General features: G+C 37.8%; 1 protein-coding gene across 4 annotated transcripts in view; it reads left to right on the forward strand.

Annotated features, from left to right (window-relative positions):
• Positions 1 to 19120, forward strand: part of CNKSR2 (connector enhancer of kinase suppressor of Ras 2) — a 274247-nt gene that overhangs the window by 230355 nt on the left and 24772 nt on the right. For all 4 annotated transcript variants that reach the window (XM_035000627.1, XM_035000611.1, XM_035000620.1 and 1 more), the window contains one exon: positions 1230 to 1776. In XM_035000627.1, coding sequence (XP_034856518.1) covers positions 1230 to 1776 — 547 coding nt within the window. The remainder of the gene's footprint in view (positions 1 to 1229; positions 1777 to 19120) is intronic.

Raw genomic sequence — 19120 nt, forward strand, 5'->3', positions numbered from 1 at the left:
TCCTCTATATATGCACATTTCTTTAATAAATGCTGCAGTTTACTGAGTGCAACAGAATGCAAGGAGGAGCGATAGAAATGAAATCATGAAGTCAGTGACAAGATATAGTTTATATCATATTTTCCCTCTTTCCCTAAAACATCAGGGCCTGAATAATTGCTTTAAAATATTTCTAAAAGAGGAAGAAAGGGAAGCTGCAGCTTCAGGGGACGGCTCCTTAATCACAGCAGCGTGGGGATTTCAAGAAGGAAACTTTATATGTTATTAACGTGTGGGAAGATAAACTGCCCCCAGAAGATGCCAGTTAACTTCTCCTCCTTTAGCCAGAGGGGCTGTATGTGCTTTCGCCTCAGCTGGGCTTGTCCTGACCACAGCTGCAGCCCCATTTGCCAGGATCACATTTGATAAACCTGGCTCCTCCTGCCAGAAAGGGGCCCAGGCTTATCTGTTAGCCCCCGGAGCTGGAGTAAGCCTTGTCCCCAGCGGGGGCACCTGCAAGTCCTTTACAGCATTCACTTGATGTCAGTCCTTTTTCTTGGTTGTGCTTTGTGCTATGCTATATATTCCCAAACTTGAAATTCAGGGAATAAAAGTATCCCATTTTTCTTTTGTGTTTATGTACCCTGAGGTGCCCATGCTCAAGGCAAATGCTAATCCCCATCCGGGTATAATGTCATCCTGCCTATATTTTTAACTCTCTACAAAGTGCCACAAATTGACCAGATCCTAAGAAAGCTTTTCCTTGGGGCCCATAGGAGCAGACATTCAGCTGTGAGGAAGAGGAGGGGTTCTGTCTGATTATAGGCATCTTGTTTTCACATCCAAAAGCCTCTCTCCTTGCCCTCATCCCCAAACTCCATAAAATCCAGGAATATGAATTTGGCAACAATTGTTCACGGTTTCAAATGCATAGAGATTTTTAAAACTTCAGATTTTTTTGTGGTTGTTGCTATTTCTTACGTAAGCACTCGGATTTTCTTATGCTTCATTGTAAAATTTTGCATGTTAATATGTCAGATTTTTCATGAGAGTCTGGTAGTGCTGCATTTAAACACTCCCCATCTCAGTCCCTTAAAAGATCAGCCGGGGCCTAACTTTGAGATGTCTGTGAACTTGACTAGTCATTAACTTGACTGGTAAATGTTAGCTGGTGGAAATCTAATGTGTGCCTTGCTGACAGAGGTGGTCCATTATTTCTGTGGAGACTGATCAGAAGCTCCTTTCCACAGATGAGTTGTGCCAGTCCTTACGTGGAAGCAAAACACAGCCGGCTCTCGTCCACTGAGACCTCCCAGTCACAGTCCTCCCATGAGGAGTTTCGCCAGGAAGTGACCGGGAGCAGTGCGGTGTCCCCCATTCGCAAGACAGCCAGTCAGCGCCGCTCCTGGCAGGATTTAATCGAGACGCCCCTGACAAGCTCAGGATTACACTATCTTCAGACTCTGCCCCTGGAGGATTCTGTCTTCTCCGACTCCGCGGCCATCTCCCCAGAGCACAGGCGACAGTCCACTCTTCCAACTCAGAAGTGCCACCTACAGGATCACTATGGGCCGTACCCTTTGGCCGAGAGCGAGAGGATGCAAGTGTTAAATGGAAATGGAGGCAAGCCTCGAAGTTTTACTCTGCCTCGAGATAGCGGGTTCAACCACTGCTGTCTGAACGCACCGGTTAGTGCCTGTGACCCGCAGGATGACGTGCAGCCCACAGAGGTGGAGGAAGAGGAGGAGGAGGAGGAGGAGGAAGGGGAGGCGGCAGGGGAAAACATAGGAGACAAAAGTAAGTATGCTGGAGATCTTAGCCTGTGTACACAGAGTCCTAACCTTTCCAAACTTATTTGAAGAAAATAGAATCTTGTTTCCCTTTTTTCTTAAAATAATGGTCTTGCTGCCCAGGAAGTTAGGTATCCCTTGGTGTTTTACTTTGAGAACTTGAGTAACGTAGTGGACAAAAGATGGATAACGAAGCCTATATCCCAGGACACCCAAAGCTAGAGCAAATGGTTTTCCCCAGTTACCCATTTGCCTTTTAAGGTTAATGATAGTCATTTCTTTTCCTTCCTCCTGTTATCCACTTTCCTCTCCCTTGCATGCATCATCCCTTTGGTCCACAGTCATTGCCCCCTGAGTTTGGGTTAAGAAACTAAATGCTTCAAGCAGGGTGTTAGCAGAACCTTGGTTAAATATGTAAGTGAACACACACACATACACACACACACACACATATACAACTTCCCTTTCCACCATTAAAAGATTTAAAGGAAAAATTCAGAAGAGTTTTTCCAAGAAGAAATTTCAAATAGCACTCCTATAAACTCCAAATAGCTGAAATAACCAGTTTGCCAAAAGCATTTATTTACTTTCTTGGTATGTATGCAGATTGCAAAACTCAGTTTATGTGAATCAACTCTTAAGAGAGACAAAGTCAATTAAGTAATCCTCTGACTTGTTGGCATTAAGAATATGTTTACTAAAAAAAAAAAAAAATATGTTTACTAATTATCAAGGTCTTTATCCAACATGCCTTACCAAGCATGTTTATAATTAATGTGCTACACCAGTCCAGAAACCCAGCCTATTTTAAGGGAAAGGCTAGAACTCAGTTTTTTACTTAGAAAATCTAGGTTTGGCTGTAAGTCCTGAATGTAAAATTACCACCCCAAAAATAGTGTTAAAGTAGTAGCATAAAACTGTTTGCATGTCTTTATTCAAAACGAAGTTTGGGCCAGTTAGTGCAGATGTCCCAAGCCAATGTTGATGAAACCACAGTTGCTGGTTTGGTCCCACTAGGGCATTAGATTTCTCTTTTTAAAGGATACAAGCAGACTATATCCATCAGCCCATTTTGTGAGTATACGAAACTTTGACTGTGGGATATATTACTGTAAGTTCTTCATCACAACTGGAAAAACAACTCAAAGCTCACAGAGAACCAGCAGGTCAGGAGCCTCATCCCCATGTCAAGCTTGGCTTATTTAAAATGAGGGGTCACTTTGGAGATGATTAATAAGAAAATACAGTAGACTTCCTTTTATGGTATGGATCTTCACTGCATTATTTAATGGGAATTAAATTACATCTTCTACCATCAAAATGAGTCGCTTGTAATAAAATTCATGTGTTAAAGCAGTTTCCACGTGAAGTGTATTGTAGCCATAATCTCCATGAGGAACGTTACAAAAGGTATACTATTGGTGCAGGAAAATGTAATTGCCATCTGTTACCTGCCAAGGCCTGCTAGCATTCACATTTATCAGAGATTATGGAGGAGTCTGGTGGAAGAAATATCTAGGAGCCATGTTAGGCCTCTGTAGGACTTCTGGCAAGCATGATAATACATTTTTACGGTTATGATGTTTACCAAAATTAGTACGTTGTTTTCTAAAATTGAAAGCTGAGTTAGAAACTTCGTTTTGATGGTCATCCAGGTACTGCACAGCTGCTGTAACTAACTATATGAGGTTTGTTCCGTATTGTGCAAACATAGCGGGGAAAGTACTTTATCTCTGCCATTCTAAAATAAATTGTGTTGACATTTGCATAGCCCTCTGGACTAGAGAATTCTGTCCAGAAAACATCTCCTCGTGGTCGCAGGTAGAAGTCATTGATGCTATCTTTCTCGCTTAAGCCAGTTACTTCCCAGGTCCTCCTGGCCATGAGTGAGGGAGTACCGGAGAGGAGAAGGCACGTCCTCGGGCCTGAAAGGAAAACCCGGGCCCACAGAGCATCTGTAGTTAGATGGCTTTCGAGTTTGTTCTTCCTGTGTCTCTTTTTTGCTGTTTTGTTGATTGGATATATTTTTACCATATAGATGCACTCCTAAGTTGGTGGGTTTTTCCTTCAGGTTCCCAAATGAGTCAAGTGGGCAGTTCTTCGGTATTTTCCATCTCTTTCAGGGGCTCTTTTTTTCTGTGGAATAATTGGGATAAGGCTGAACAACCCTAGGAAGTGTGTCCATAAATCTAGTATTGCACATTTTGTCTTTATGATTCAATATCGTGGGGGCAGTTGATGCTATTTCAGTTGGATCTGCTTCATGAGAGGAGGCCATGCACTGTCTTTCAGGGCCCCATTTCTTTCTGGGCATTTTCCCCCAAATCTTGCCACTTGATGTGTCAGTGTTCTTCAGACCATTCTCAGCAGAGCAGTGCATTTCATGGTCGCCTAGTAGAAGATGCTTTTTACTTAACAGAATGTATGTTTACTTTCCTAATGATGGACTTTCTGCATTACTGTTTTTAACATTTAGGAGTGTGCAATTTGATGAACATGTCATTTGAGAAAATCAGCTATAAAATCAGTGTTTTCAAAAGAATTTTTAAGGTCTAGTCAAAGGGTGTCGTGTTCGTGACTGCCCCGGCTTGGCCGTTAGGAGCAGGTATTCCAGGCTTCTTACTCAAATTGAGCTGCTGGGTGTTATATCAACAGAGCCAAAATTAGAGGCACAAAAGAAGCCGTGACCACGCCATCAGTCCCAGGCTGGTGGCAGGCCCTCCGACACGGAGCCCTGTGCTTGTTACAGATGAAGCCCAGCAGTGGCATGTTACTAACTGTCCAGCTCTAGGCCAGCATTTGGTTTGACCTACTAAAGTGAATTTGCACTAATCCAGTACAGACCTGCAGGGGAAGTAAGTTTCGTGTCTCTAGCTCCAAATATTTTTTCGTAGTTTACCAAGAAATTAAAAATAAGAAGCATCAGGCAAGTGGGCAGGAGTAATGGAAGAAAATGTGAAAATATAGCCTACCTTCTGCTTTACGGATGAAGAGCTATGTCATCAACCAAACTCCTCTCTTATCATTTATATTTACCTTAACTTTATATAATATAATATATATTATATAGTGCTTACAAGTTTGCAAAGCAATATAAAAAGCAAGATGTACCTAAATCAGTGACTTAGATGTTGTTGTTGTTTTTTAATTTCCCTCCTTATGGAGTGTAAATTTAGCCTCCTTTAGAACGGTCTTCAATCTGTGTTCTCATGGTTGGACTACGTTTTCTCTTATTTTGAAATTCAGTTATTTAACTGAATCATGCTATGATTTTTCACAGGTTGAATTCATTTTGGTGTAAGATGGATGGTATTAAAAGTACACAGATGAGACCTGTCTTGTTTTCCTTTGACTGAAAAGTCAGCTTGCATATTAATTATCCTGACCTACTTCACTGGCATTTGGGAGAAGACAAGTAATTTCCTATTATCCCAATTAGCAGTTTCGAAGCTTACTGAGATGTGAGCCTTATAATACCTCAGTTAAATTAAATTATAAATTATGTCAGCCTATGCAACTTCCAAGGAATATAAATCATGAAGGTGTGGACAAAATATAAAAATAAACTTCATTCGGAAATCACCTGCCATAACATTAAAATACTGTTTTGGTTAATGCAGGTTGAAATCTACTTGGAATAGCTCTCTTTTCTTTGCCATACTAGACAGTTTAGATGAGGTTTTCAAAAGCTTTATCCTTTTAATCCTGCTGATTTCCCTCTTGGCAGTTATAAGAATACTGTTTACTAGCCATACATTCTTGGTGCCTCCATGTACTCAATGAAGTTGTAATGTTCTCTTTTTCATTGTCTTATAGATGAACTACCACTATTCTCACTTAATTTACACATTTATTAGCGTGGTCTTAGAAATCTAAAGCAAAACCCAGGGTGTTTTGTTTTTGGTTTTGTTTTTTTCCAGAGGAGGGAGGGCGGATAAAATCTGTCACCTTGGGGCGCCTGGGTGACTCAGTTGGTTAAGCGGCTGCCTTCGCCTCAGGTCATGATCCTGGGGTCCTGGGATCGAGCCCCACGTCCGCCTCCCTGCTCAGCAGAGAGCCTGCTTCTCTCTCTCTCCCTCTGCCTGCCACTCTGCCTACTTGTGCTCTCTCTCTCTATCTCTCTGTCAAATAAATAAATAAAATCTTAAAAAAAAAAATCTGTCATCTTGTAGCTATAATGCCCATCAGCTTATCTGGCCAAGGTATTTACTGATGCTTTCAAAATGAGATTTTCTGAGAAATGCATTTTAAGGTAATTTTTTCCTCCTTTGCACAACATTGGTAAGTTAAGAGCTGTGTAAAATATGCAGCTCAATGGCCTAATATCTTAAATTATCTAGGCAGAGAGGCTAGATAATGACTACCAATATAGTGCAGAAGAAGACAGATTAATCCTCTTCAATCATTTTAAGGGTCCTAAAGTAATTTCCTGGAGAGTCTCTAAAAGCCATGAATTTTATTTTTAAGAACATCCAGGTACAAAGTATGTGGGCAAGGGAAAGATATTCCCAGAATATGAAATTGTGTAAAAGGAAAAAAGGAGCAAGTTGAAAATAAAAGTGTTGCAACACGTTTTACTGTTTTATTGATTATTGAGATCAATTATGCACAAACACAAAAAATTTAGAAGGGCATAATCATCAATAATATCTTCAGTTATAGTTCAAGTCTAAAGGAAACAGATGGAAAAGCTATATGAGAAATGTGAACAAAAAGACGTGCGTTAAAGTCAGAGAAAAAATAGCAGAGAACCTTATATATGGCACTTTTGTGAAGTTTAAGGGCATTATTCTTGGCTGGTTATGTAACAAGTATATATAAAAAACACAGAAAAATCTAGAAAGTGGTAAACAAATGTTCTCTTAATACCATATTTTCTGATTTTGAAGATAGATAAAAAATAGAGTCTAGCTAAAATGCTGATACTGGTTATAGTTTGGATTTATATTATTGGGAAGTTCAGAAGTGGGGTTGTTCTGGAGTGCATTTTGTGGCTCTGCAGCATCAGGCCTCTCAGTTAACTTTTCTGTAATGCCAACAGCTCTAAGCATCACTTCTTATAAGACAGCATCCCGAGAGCCAAAGATCAGCATCCAGGGCACCCTATCTTTAGTCCTGTTTGTAAGATCAAAGAAAACTTCTCCTAGATTCTTCCAGCAGACTTAGCTCCCTATTGCATTGGCCAGGATTGCATCATATGCCCAAATAGCAAGGGAAATGGAATAACTATATGAGTAGTTGAGACTAACTTGATTTGTTTTTAAGATCATAAAGAAAAAAATGTACCAAACCGTTTGTCATTACTATCCACATGAGTCTCTCCACTGTTATGTATGCTATATCTGCAAATATATTTGTTCAGGTAGTGTGGCACTCTTTTAATATATATATACATACATATATATATATACATACATATATATATATGTATGTATATGCAAACATGTACCCCAGATCACATCACATCATTTAAGTCTAGACACTAACGAAATGTTCCATATCTAAAAGGGGATAAATATGTAAACCTGAAAATACAGCAAGTTAGGTATAATTATTGTTGACTTTTGAAAGGAATAAGTGTATTTTCCTGTAAACACTAAGTGATCGGAACTTAGAATACAGTCTCTGAAGATATTTCTCAGTTTAAATCCTTGCTTTGTCACTCTACCACTTGCAAGTGGTATGATGGATCAAGTTATTTAACACCTCTGGACCTCAGTGTCTTCATTGTTACATCATGTGGTAGCTGTACATGAGGTTATATAAGGATCAAATGAGGCAACACCAGAAACACTTAGTTTCCATATCTGACACACCGTAAGTCTTCCAATAATTTTTTTATAATTGTGTAATTTATGTAGATTTTATGCATATTTGGATTTAGGCAATGAGGGCAATTATAATACTTAAATAGTGAATTAATACTAGTAAACCTCAGTAAATAACATTTACCTGACTACGTGCCCTAACTTTGTTCAGTTCCAGCTATTGAGTCAAACCATATGAATTGCTGTTTTTGTAGGTCAAATGATGAAATATCAGCAATTTTGTACATTTCAACATAATATATTAGCCATATCCTAGGAGCTAAAATAGAAATATCCCTCACTTTACATTCTTATCACTCACTATTCCTTTCCTTTTTGACTCTGGACTTTGGGAACTCAAAAGAAACCTTTTATTCCAAATAACAATAACGTTATATCTATTTACTGAAATGTGTTTATAGATACCATGCGGGTCTCAGTTCACATATTTTCCCCTTGGAGAGTTCTACCGTGACAACCCAGTCTGACCCAGCGGACCCCTCACCACCATAACCACCACCATTCATTCTCTGATATATTACCCCCTGTTTTATAATGTTCACCACTTTATCACTCTGAGCATAATACCAAATATTGTTCACTGATTTATTTCCATCTCCACCCACCAGAATATAAGTTTCTGAAGAGCAGGGATTTTATTCATGTTTTGTACACCTGGTGCCTAAAATGATATATGGCCCATGGTAGGCCAGACACCATTGGATGAATGAATGAATAAATAATAGCGAACCCCTTTTGTCACCAATTCTTTTCCATTTTATAATATAATAGTTAAAGCTGAAGTTAATATTTTATCCATCGTGTGACACAAAACAGGAGTAAAACCATCACAGAATTCTTCATGTTGGGTATTTTGTAAGGAGAGGGACAGTACTGCATGTACATGCTGGACACCACTAAGCTGGGATGCGAATAACTAGAATCACTGCTCTTTGTGTTATGGTTCACTTAACTCTTAGAGAAGAGTCATCTTCTCTACTATTGAAACCATACTTTCCTGATTTAATCCCATTTCAAAGATGAAGGCCACAAGAATAGGACATGTGAAAGAACCAGTTCATGGTTGGAAACCAGATCTCCCAGCACCCCTAGGCAGTTGTTTTCCTCCCAAAATCTGCTGTCTGCAGAAGGAACGCTGGCCCCCTGGGTGGATGAAGCCACCTAGCTTCATCCTGTTTCCTTTGTAAAATGTGTCGATATTGCAGTTTGCGCTTGAGTGAATAACCAATAGCCCTGCATCTGCCAGGAAAATAATCTCAGGAATGTTACTAAGCCAGGAAGCCAGATTGAAATGGCAAAAGAATGAATTCTCGATGCTACAGAGTCACACCAGCAGAAGATGTGGGCAGCTAAGAACTAAAGTTCACATAAAAGAATGACAGCCCCTCACCAGTGTAGGTAAGACAAGTTAGGATTTACAGTTTGTTTGACCAAGGAAGTTCAGCCACAGTTTCGCGTGCTACTATTTTCACACATCAGGAAAGCAAACCACTTTTCTTCAGGTCAGTAATAGCATACTGTCAGTTCTCTAGCTTATTTTATGAGAACCTGTCCTAAGTTCAGTCTCCATTTACCTTGGTCACCCTTGCCAGAGAAAGCTGAAGATCCCAAGTGCTTCCCTTTCTTCCCTTTGCATATGACATCTCCCTTCTCTGGTTACCAACTACTGGAAGATGGTAGATTAAGACATAACAAGACTGCACCAAACAACATAGCTTGGAAGTGTGTCAGTTTCCCCATGTTTTTCTTTTATTGTTTTAATTGAAAAGTAATAACTTGCTTATTGCTAAGCAAATAAAACAATGATGAAAATAAAAAGCAACCCTCTCTCCTCCCTCTCCGGAGGTAACTTCTGTTCAAAGTTAAGGTTTTTAAAATTAATTCTTGTATGAATTTGTTTTCCTCATGTATCTTTTTCCTGTCACTCCACATTAGTAGGGAGGTGAGGTATAGTTTAGTTGGTTTTCAGGTAGTTTTTCCTCAGAAATTCTTTTGATAATGACTGTAGTTTATAATAGAAGCAACAATCTTATGAGATAACTCCCGTACCACCTCAGAAGGCCCCAATCCCAGCATGTCACCCTAGAAAATGCAGCAGTTACCTATTGACCTTTTCAGAAACAATGGGAGGAGAAATGTGAGAAGAAAGAAATGACAATGACTGTACGTGCACACTTACCCCCTCTGATACACACCCCCATCCTCATATATCAGAAGCTTGTTGCCTACCTGCCTAATGCCTTGGTGCCATAAGACTTTTGCCCAGCCTTCTTGATGAAGGTCTCCCACTAATGTCATCTGATCCCAAAGCTCTGCACTGAAAACAGCTAAGCCAGAGACAGCTAGCTAAAAAGCACAGCAAGTCTAGCCTCCAAAAACTAGAATTTAGAACTCAGAGATGGGCTTCAGAACCACTGCGCCTGGTGGTCAGAGTTTACCTAGAGCTTTTGGTTTTAAGTTATAAAACACTAACCCTTCTACTAAACCATCTTCCTATTTTTTCCAGTGTTCTCACTAGCTCTGTTCTTCTGGCCTTTCTTATGCTAGGCCATAGGCACATCTTAGTGCTAATAGTTGGTCTTTAATAGCTCCATCTATTATACTCTGAAACTTTTCCCTTAATGGAAAAGTACTCTTATTATGTCATTCGATAAGGGGAAAAGGGCCTATTACTATATATTTTAAATGCAAAAGTGACAGTTGGTCATAAAAAAGTATTTTAATATTTAAACCTCATGCTTGATAACTTCTACAAGGTTCTTACCTCAGGAATGTAATATGACAATTTCATATGCATGTGTTTCTATTACAAGCACAAAGTATGCCAATGAAATCAACTTTGAGTTATTTCACAAAAATTGTACAATACTTGAGAATAAGAATGATAGTTAGGGCGCCTGGGTGGCTCAGTTGGTTAAGCGACTGCCTTCGGCTCAGGTCATGATCCTGGAGTCCCGGGATCGAGTCCCGCATCGGGCTCCCTGCTCCGTGGGGGGTCTGCTTCTCCCTCTGACCCTCCCCCCTCTCATGTGCTCTCTCTCATTCTCTCTCTCTCAAATAAATAAATAAAATCTTTTTTAAAAAAAAGAATGATAGTTATTAAACTCATGGATTCAGTTCAGAGCTACAAATTCTTTAACTTTATTAGTCATGGGTCCCCTACATTTCATTATCTAGATTTAGGTTACTAAAATGTAAACTAAGCCCCTATCTTGTTCTTTTGGTTTGCTGTATCAATATGTAGTCTAATTAGTTCTAAGCATGTATTCATTTATTCATATTCATTTATTTGACATTTATTGTTTATTTACTACATATCAGATACTATCTTAAGAGTATATCTTCCATAGCTCTTCATAAGTCTACTTACAACAAAAATTTGTGAATTATCTTCGAGAAATAAGAAAGGTCTTTCTTTCTGATAACATGAAACAGAACAACTTAAAGTTTGCAGCATCTTTATTATCTTGTGCCAGTCATTTTCCCAACTAACCAATTAATAATATTATAAAAATGATTCTTTAAGAGATGGCACATATTCTGTGTTCATTTTAAGGTACTTATCACTTATGCAAAATTGATAAAACTGGTTAGAATCAGATGAGATCCCTTTTAGAGCTATTTCTGCTTTGACTCATTCCTTAAACATTATGGTTGGGGAAAATGCATTCTGGTTGCTCAGCTATACTGATGAACATAAATCAGATGTCTAACAATCTTCATTGATTTGTACTATGCAACTAGGAAGCATCTTCTCAGTCATCAAAGGAATATTAATCTATGGTCAGTATAATATTAGAGTGGCCCTAATACTATGCTGGCATAATAATATACTGACCATAGATTAGTGTTCCTTTCAAGATTGAGAAGATGCTTCCTAATTTTACAGTACAACTAACATGGAGTTTAATTATCAGAAAAACCTCCTAATGTTAGCCGAGTGCCAAATACAGAAAATTATACTGTATTTTGATTGTCTATTTTAGGGAAACTTGAACCTTAGCATTTTAAACAGCTTTTCACTTTCTTCCACATTTATAATCCCTAATCTTCCACGATTTTGAATGTGATATTTTTATTGTGCTATTTCTTTTTTGGTAAATCATTCATAGAATATTTTGACTTCATGCCTAAGATCTATTCATTTAAGACCTCCAAATTTTCTCATCCACGACTTTATTGGCTTCTTTAGCTATAATTTTTTCCTTAAATTATTGTTGTGGTTGTTTCTGGCCTCATTTAGAGTCTATTCTGTAAGTTAGAAAATGGAAATCTTAAAATAGCATTCACTTTAGGGATTCTTGGTGAAGGAAAATAGCCCACAACTTGGTATCACTGAACTTAAACTTTATACCTTTTACCTTGAGCATCTCTGCTGTTTTCTCCTTGTTCTTTAACAATGCCAACACACAGGGATTTTTTTCATGCCTTTTCTAAAAAGAACAGGGAGGAGGGCAGCTGGAATCACTGTGGCTTTAATACAACCCTGCTGCCAACTCTGACAGTAAGCCAAACCCCTCACTTTGTACTCTATTGTCCACTTACACCGTGTGTACTTGCTGGGCAGCCATCTCTTGATTTAGCATCCTGGGTTGTAAGACTCTTTTATTAACCTAATTAGAAGGAGTTTTGCCCTGGCACTGGAGGTAGGAAAGATGTTTACCATTCCAAAAATAATTCTGTACAAATGCTGAACATCTTTGCTGAATAATGAAGTGAAAAGTTCGGTTTAACTTTGAATGCTTCTTTAAATGTATAACACCTTTGTGGGTGTTTTTGTGTATGTGCTACAGCAAATAGTGTCTCTCTGGTTAATACTATAGAACCCATTTTAAATGCTTTATATTAAGGTAAAGAATTCATTTAATAGATAAATTGTTTTTTTACTGGAGAAGACGTATGACGTGTGCCATGCTGTATGTAAATATGCAGAATAATTAGCCATCTCAACATAGAACTTAGACTTGGAAATATTTGTTTTCCCACTTAATACAGAAATACTCTTTATACACTTGAAAAATTGTTATTGAGACTCTGCTTCAATATTTCAGGCACTCAGAGCTTATTGCCCCCAGGCAGGGCAACTCATGTTGGACAGCTCTAATTAAAAATTCTCCCTTGTATTGATACGCAAGCTGACTTTCTATAAATTTTCCACTCATGGATCTTGACATTGCAACTTAGAAAACCACAGAGCAAGTATGTAAATGGCTGACATGTGGAAGAGGGCTAAGATAGTCTTTGATAAGTGGAAGGTACATAGGGGCTTTTTGATTGAAATGAGGGGGAAATGTTCCAGTGGTTGCACTTGCCCATGAATGGAATAACTGGTCTTGTCAGTTTAGTGGGCTCCCCAGTACTCAGCGTTTAAGAGTGGGCTGAGTAACCAGCTACCAGTCAGGGCTTCCCAAGCTAGTTCGGACACTTGAACCTGATGGCTTCTTCCATCTCTAAAGTTTCATGGATCTCTTCAGCATAATGGCCTTGCTTTTGCTCTCACCACAGTGCCCTGTATATTGTACATGTCCAAAACCGTACAGTGGAATTTTGTTATCTAACATATTTTGTGTTGTCTCATCTCTGAACTGAATGTATATAACCACCTTAACTTTATGACATGAGTTCCAGATAACTCACTGTCCTGGTGACCTTCATCTGTATGCCCTATTTCTTTTTAGTGTCCCCACACCAAGTGTATTGGAAATATTACAGTACTTTATTCATAAGGATATCATGCGAAATTTAATCAGATGCAGGACACGCTCACTGCCCTTGGCTTTCCTCTTGTCTCCCAAACTAGAGATACTGTCCAGAAAGGAAAAGCCAGTTTAAAATGCTTCATTTGTATTGAATCCATGTTGGTCCTTCAGCTGAAATTAAAAAATGAAACTCCTTCCAATCATACTCTATTCTAAAACGTTTCCATGTATCTATGTCAGATTTATCATTTCATTCTCTGTAGAACCCGTGCTGGGTTTGGTTTGTTTGGATAAGAGAACTCTCTTTAAGCAGTAAGTCTTGAGGGATTCTGAGAGTGGCCCTAAAATAATTTCCAAAAAGTTTGTTCAATTCCGGGCGCCTGGGTGGCTCAGTCGTTAAGCGTCTGCCTTCAGCTCAGGTCACGGTCCCAGGGTCCTGGGATCGAGCCCCGCGTCGGGCTCCCTGCTCCACGGGAAGCCTGCTTCTCCCTCTCCCACTCCCCCTGCTTGTGTTCCCTCTCTCGCTGTGTTTCTCTCTGTCAAACAAATAAATAAAAAAAAAAAAATCTTTAAAAAAAAAAAAAGTTTGTTCAATTCCTAAAATTTTTTTGCCGGTTCAAAGAGACTACCAAGTGGGTGTTAGTAGTCCCTTACCTTGAGAAGCATTTCTTTTTAAATTTCCTAGTATGAGGACTTTTTTCCATGCAGGAAAAGCCTAAAATATTTTTGAAGCCATATGTTTCTACTTTCTTGTGTCATTTATTTTTTCTTAATTTTTTTTTTAAAAACTCTGTCTCCGGTTTCTTCAGAAGACTCAGCGGAACATTTGCCTTCCTGACAATCTTCTTACAAGGAATCAGTATTATTTTCTGTTTGTTCATTTCTAGTAGCCTCTTCTTCCATCTTTTATAGAAATCCTCCTTCACCTGAAGCTTTTTCTAAGGAATCTCCTTGTAACTACCTTAACTTCAGCTGCATCTCCTTTCCCTCTCTTATTGGGACAGTTTACATTTGTATTGCTGGAATTTCATTTTTTTAAACTACTGACTACTGAAAACTAGTATTTGTCTAAAGTTTTAAAATAATATTTATTATGATCTAGGGTCCATATTTGACTATGTGTTTTTTCTCCTCACCACTAGAAAAACAAAAGTAAGTGGCGCCTGGGTGGCTCAGTTGGTTAAGCATCTGTCTTCAGCTCAGGTCATGATCTCAGGGTCCTGGGATCGAGCCCTGCTTAGTGGGAAGTCTGCTTCTTCCTCTCCCTCTGCCCCTGCTCATTCTCTCGCTCTCTCTCTCTCATAAATAAATAAAATCTTAAAAAAAAAAACAAAGAAAAACAAAACCCAAAATTCTAGGGCTTCTTCTAGTCCCCTGCATGTCTGGAGTGCCGCTTAGTTCTTCCCTGTGGTTCAGTGTTAGATCCCAAATACATTTTACTCATGTCTTTATATTTTTGATTCATGAAATTATCAAGGTTTTAATGCATGCAGCAATTACTTATGTGTATTAATCTCATTTTTAATGCATTCCTCTTATAGTTAGTATATTGGTGACAAGCAAAAATGCTAAAGCTTACATTATATCATTTTATGTTTTTTCCTCTTCAGAAAGTTTCATAGATACTGACTCACCAGCTTTTATTCTGCAAATAAGGGGGACAGTGGATATAAAAATCAGGTGACCTCATTATGACAGTTTGCAAGATTTTTAATCCTTTGTTCTTACATCACCTCAATCAATACCAGAATGTGTCAAGATAGAGTATTAGAACCATACAGACCTTGGCTGTCTACAAAAGTTAGTAAGAGTAAGGAAATAAGAATACCAGAGATTTCTACTAACTTATTGTTTTAGACCAGAGTCCTATCCCTGGGTCAGCTGCATTCAGTGTTTCCTATGAATTAGCATTTCTATACTGTAACCAAACTCACATCCCCTATAGCTTCAAATTATGGAAACAAATTGCATTCATACCTCTTCATGTTAAAGCCTTTTCATAAAAGAATAATGTCTTGGTACTAAAAAACTATACTATCAGTCTCTGCTCTAAGAAGGATTATGGGGTGACATTTGAATATTTCTGTTTATAAGATTACTTGCTATAATGGTCCAGTGCTAGATATGTGCTGTCTGTGTATAAAGGACAAGGCTATTTCTTGAAGGTGATTTCTTTGTTACGGTTTTTAGAGAACACATGGTAAGATTTTATAATGTGTGATTTAATGAAAAGTAATGTTAAGTTCCATTGTCCATGTTCCTTGAGATTTTCACACAAAGCGAGTGCTGTACATCTCCCTACTGAGTAATAACATAGGTGATGGTAAAAACAAACAAATGAAATAGATTTAGCCCTTCAAAAATTACATGCCTATAGTTCATTGAACATGTGTGTATTAAACAAGGTTTATAGCCTGTACTTCACTGTTATGGAACCAAGACTAAATAAATACTAAATACAACTATTTTAGGGATTTATAGCTTACAAAATATTGTGTATACCATTGGAAGAAGAAAGACATAGGTGTGCAAGAATTAGTTTCTGATCAATTATAATATGATGAAAAAGAGAATGGGTAATTCCAGCCAAAATTTAGCAGTTCCACCTATTAATCTGAGCAGTGAGTTTATAAATAACTTTCAGGTTTTTCAAGTTTAATAAATACAGCCCAAGAGTGATAATGAGCAGCCAAATTACACGAGTGACCCGCTGTTTAAACATCAGTAATATTTCCGCTGGTAACATCAAATCACAGTCTTCAATTTATGAAATGTGTAAGGAATTTCTATGCATTACTGATATTCAGAAATATCTTTTTATTATATTGAGATGATTGACAACAAACCAGGAGCTTTAAGCCAGTTAAACTATTTTCACAAAATGCAGAGCTATTCTATTTCACTGTGTGTCTTAAGTTTAAAAAAAAGAAAGAAAGAAAAGGCAGAAAAAAAAGACATACTGCAGTTTGTTTTATTTGACAGTTATCAAAAACCTTCTAAACAGGGCTTGATTAACATCCCAAAGATGAATCATAAAAGCAGTCATAAACCAGATATTTTTAACACAGCATATATCTAACCAATGATTAAAAACTCCAGAACACTTTATTATATTTGCAATTGAGTTTAGCAGAGTTAAAATGATGAGTATTGTGCCTATAAAGTTATAATTCTTATGGCTAAAGAATGAGAGCAATTGGAATCCTTTTCTGATACAAAAAGAAATAGGTTGCCCTTGAGTTTCCAATCATGACTTGTTCCATTGGTTTCCAAGTTAAGTAGAATTATGATGTATTAATAATTTATTTACCTAACCAAACTTTTATTCTATCCATTGCTTAATTTCTAAAATCAGAGGTTGTCTGTATCTGACATGCTTGTATATTACCTCCAATAGTTCATAATTCAGGTAGTCATTGCCCAATTAAATGAAAGCATGAGTGATACAAGCCATTAGGTTTGAGAAAAGTAGAATACTAATTACTATGTTATAGTCGTCTCTAATGAGTGACTGAATCTTTAGAAAAACCACTTAATTGATCCAGTGATATAATAAATCAGATATTTTTAGGGATTCGAGAATGCTTATTTAGAATTAAGGTGATCTCAATCCAGCTTTCAAAGATTATTAAAATAAAATCATGTTATATTCTAAAAGTTAAAAAGGAATGAACAAATGGGTAAATCACTCAAATCTTTGGGTCAATTTTGGCTACTCTTTTTCTGTTAAATTCTCAATATTTTATGGAAATACCAAGATGAATAGATATGTAATGTGGCATTTTAAAATGGTGAAATAGTCACTAATGGTTATGTCATAATGGTATCTATTTTTTCTGATCCCTCTGGTACAGAAACCTAGCCATTCAAAATCTTCTTAAAGACTAAATTTTAGATGTAGCACTAAATCCATATCAAGCACTTTGGCTGCAACCCCTTCCAGTATCTCCTCAGTGTAGAAAGGTGATAAGATTTTTTTTTGCAGTAGTTCCTTCTAAGCAGCCTCTGTCAACAGAGGACATTTAGAGAGTATAGTTGTAGCTATATTTATAACTAAAAACTCACCCTCAGTCTTAGTAAGATTCTGACTCACCTCATCTACTCCTAATATGAATGACATGTGAATAACTTGACAATCTAGGTCATTCAAAGAAAATACCCTTTAGCAGTGGCTAGACTATCACTTCATATAAGGTCTAGATCATTCTTTCTTGACATAACAGTGCCATAAATAGCATTCTTTGACCTCAGTGACCTATCTTCCTAAGGTTCTCTCCTCTGCCACATAGTTCACATCAAAGACTTGATGTAGATCTTACTAAAACTGAAAATCTAGTGAGGTAAAGCACCTTGCCCAGTTATTCAGTAGAGCTCTTTATTCAGTGTTCAGCTTACATCTCATATTCTTAGACATTAAATTAAAATGTATTTTAGTGATTTAATTCAATTCAAGTAATATTTATGGAGCAGCCGTAATGTTCTGAGTACCCACTCTGCTAAGTGCTGGAAAAACAAAGATATTTTCTAAAATCACATAATCAATGTTTGTCATCTAATGGGAGAGAGAGAAAAACATCCAAATATAACAGTATACCATGTTAAGTGTTTTGTTTTTTTTTTTTTAAAGATTTTATTTATTTGAGAGAGAGAGAATGGGAGAGAGAGAGAGAGCACAAGAGGGGGGAGGGTCAGAGGGAGAAGCAGACTCCCTACTGAGCAGGGAGCCCGATGTGGGACTTGATCCCGGGGACTCCAGGATCATGACCTGAGCTGAAGGCAGTCGCTTAACCAACTGAGCCACCCAGGTGCCCTCATATTAAGTGTTTTAAAAGGTAAACATGTTAAATTCCACAAAAGCACTTAAGAAGTCTTGATTATTTCTACCCTGTGAAATAAGGCAAGGCTTCACAGAGGCTGTGACATGTGAGCTGGATAAGTAAAATTTCACCAAGAGGAAAAGAAAAGGGAGGGGGTTGCATTCTATGTAGTAAAGAAAGAAAAAAGTAGCATCAGCAAGGGCAGAAATGGAAAAAAAAAAAAAAGAATAATTTCGAGAAATATGGCATGTATATAGATGAGTAGAGATGAGACAAAAATTTATGCTAAAACTAGAATATAAAGGCCCTGGTATTCCATACTCAGAAGTTTGGATTGTATCAAAAAAAAAAAAAAAAAACACATGATGGAGTGCCTATGGAGATCTCATTAGGAAGATGACATAATCAGATTAAGTTTCAGCAGGGTCACTCTGATGGCAGTGTAGAAGTTGTATTGGTGTGGGAGAATACAAGCAATAGGGTTAGAAAGTTTATTTCAAGTTAGAAAATTATTTCAGAAGTTCAGATGAGAGAAGCAAATGGGGAGGCAAAAAGTTATCTGCTAATGGAAAATCAACAGGTAGAGAGTAAGGCTTGAAGACTCTAATGGAAGGTTAGAGCACCCCCCAATAGGGAAATGGAAATTGAGCTAACCAAGCACTAATAAGAGGTCCACCAAGTAGCCCTGAATGACCAAAAATCAGAAAACAAATTTAGAATTGTGTCAGTCAGCATGGATATACAATTTTCTCCAGAATTGCTTAGTGGTCAGGCAGGAGTAAGAAAGCAGATGGTTGATTACTGGAAAGTGTATGTGTGGTGCATTTTCGAGAGGGTGAGGGAATTGAAGGGTCTTGTCACAGTGGTCCAGATTGGATAAGGAAGTGAATTCAGGAGGGGGGCTGTATTCTTGAGATCAAAGATTAGACATAGTGGAAGAGACGGAAGGAGAGGAAACTGGAATCAGGGAAAGCTGTAATACTTCAGAGGTAACATGGTTCACCATG

This window comes from Mirounga leonina, unplaced genomic scaffold (assembly GCF_011800145.1).
Source record: "Mirounga leonina isolate KUSES-001 unplaced genomic scaffold, KU_Mleo_1.0 Mir_101595, whole genome shotgun sequence".
In the NCBI taxonomy this organism is placed as follows: Eukaryota; Metazoa; Chordata; class Mammalia; order Carnivora; family Phocidae; genus Mirounga; species Mirounga leonina.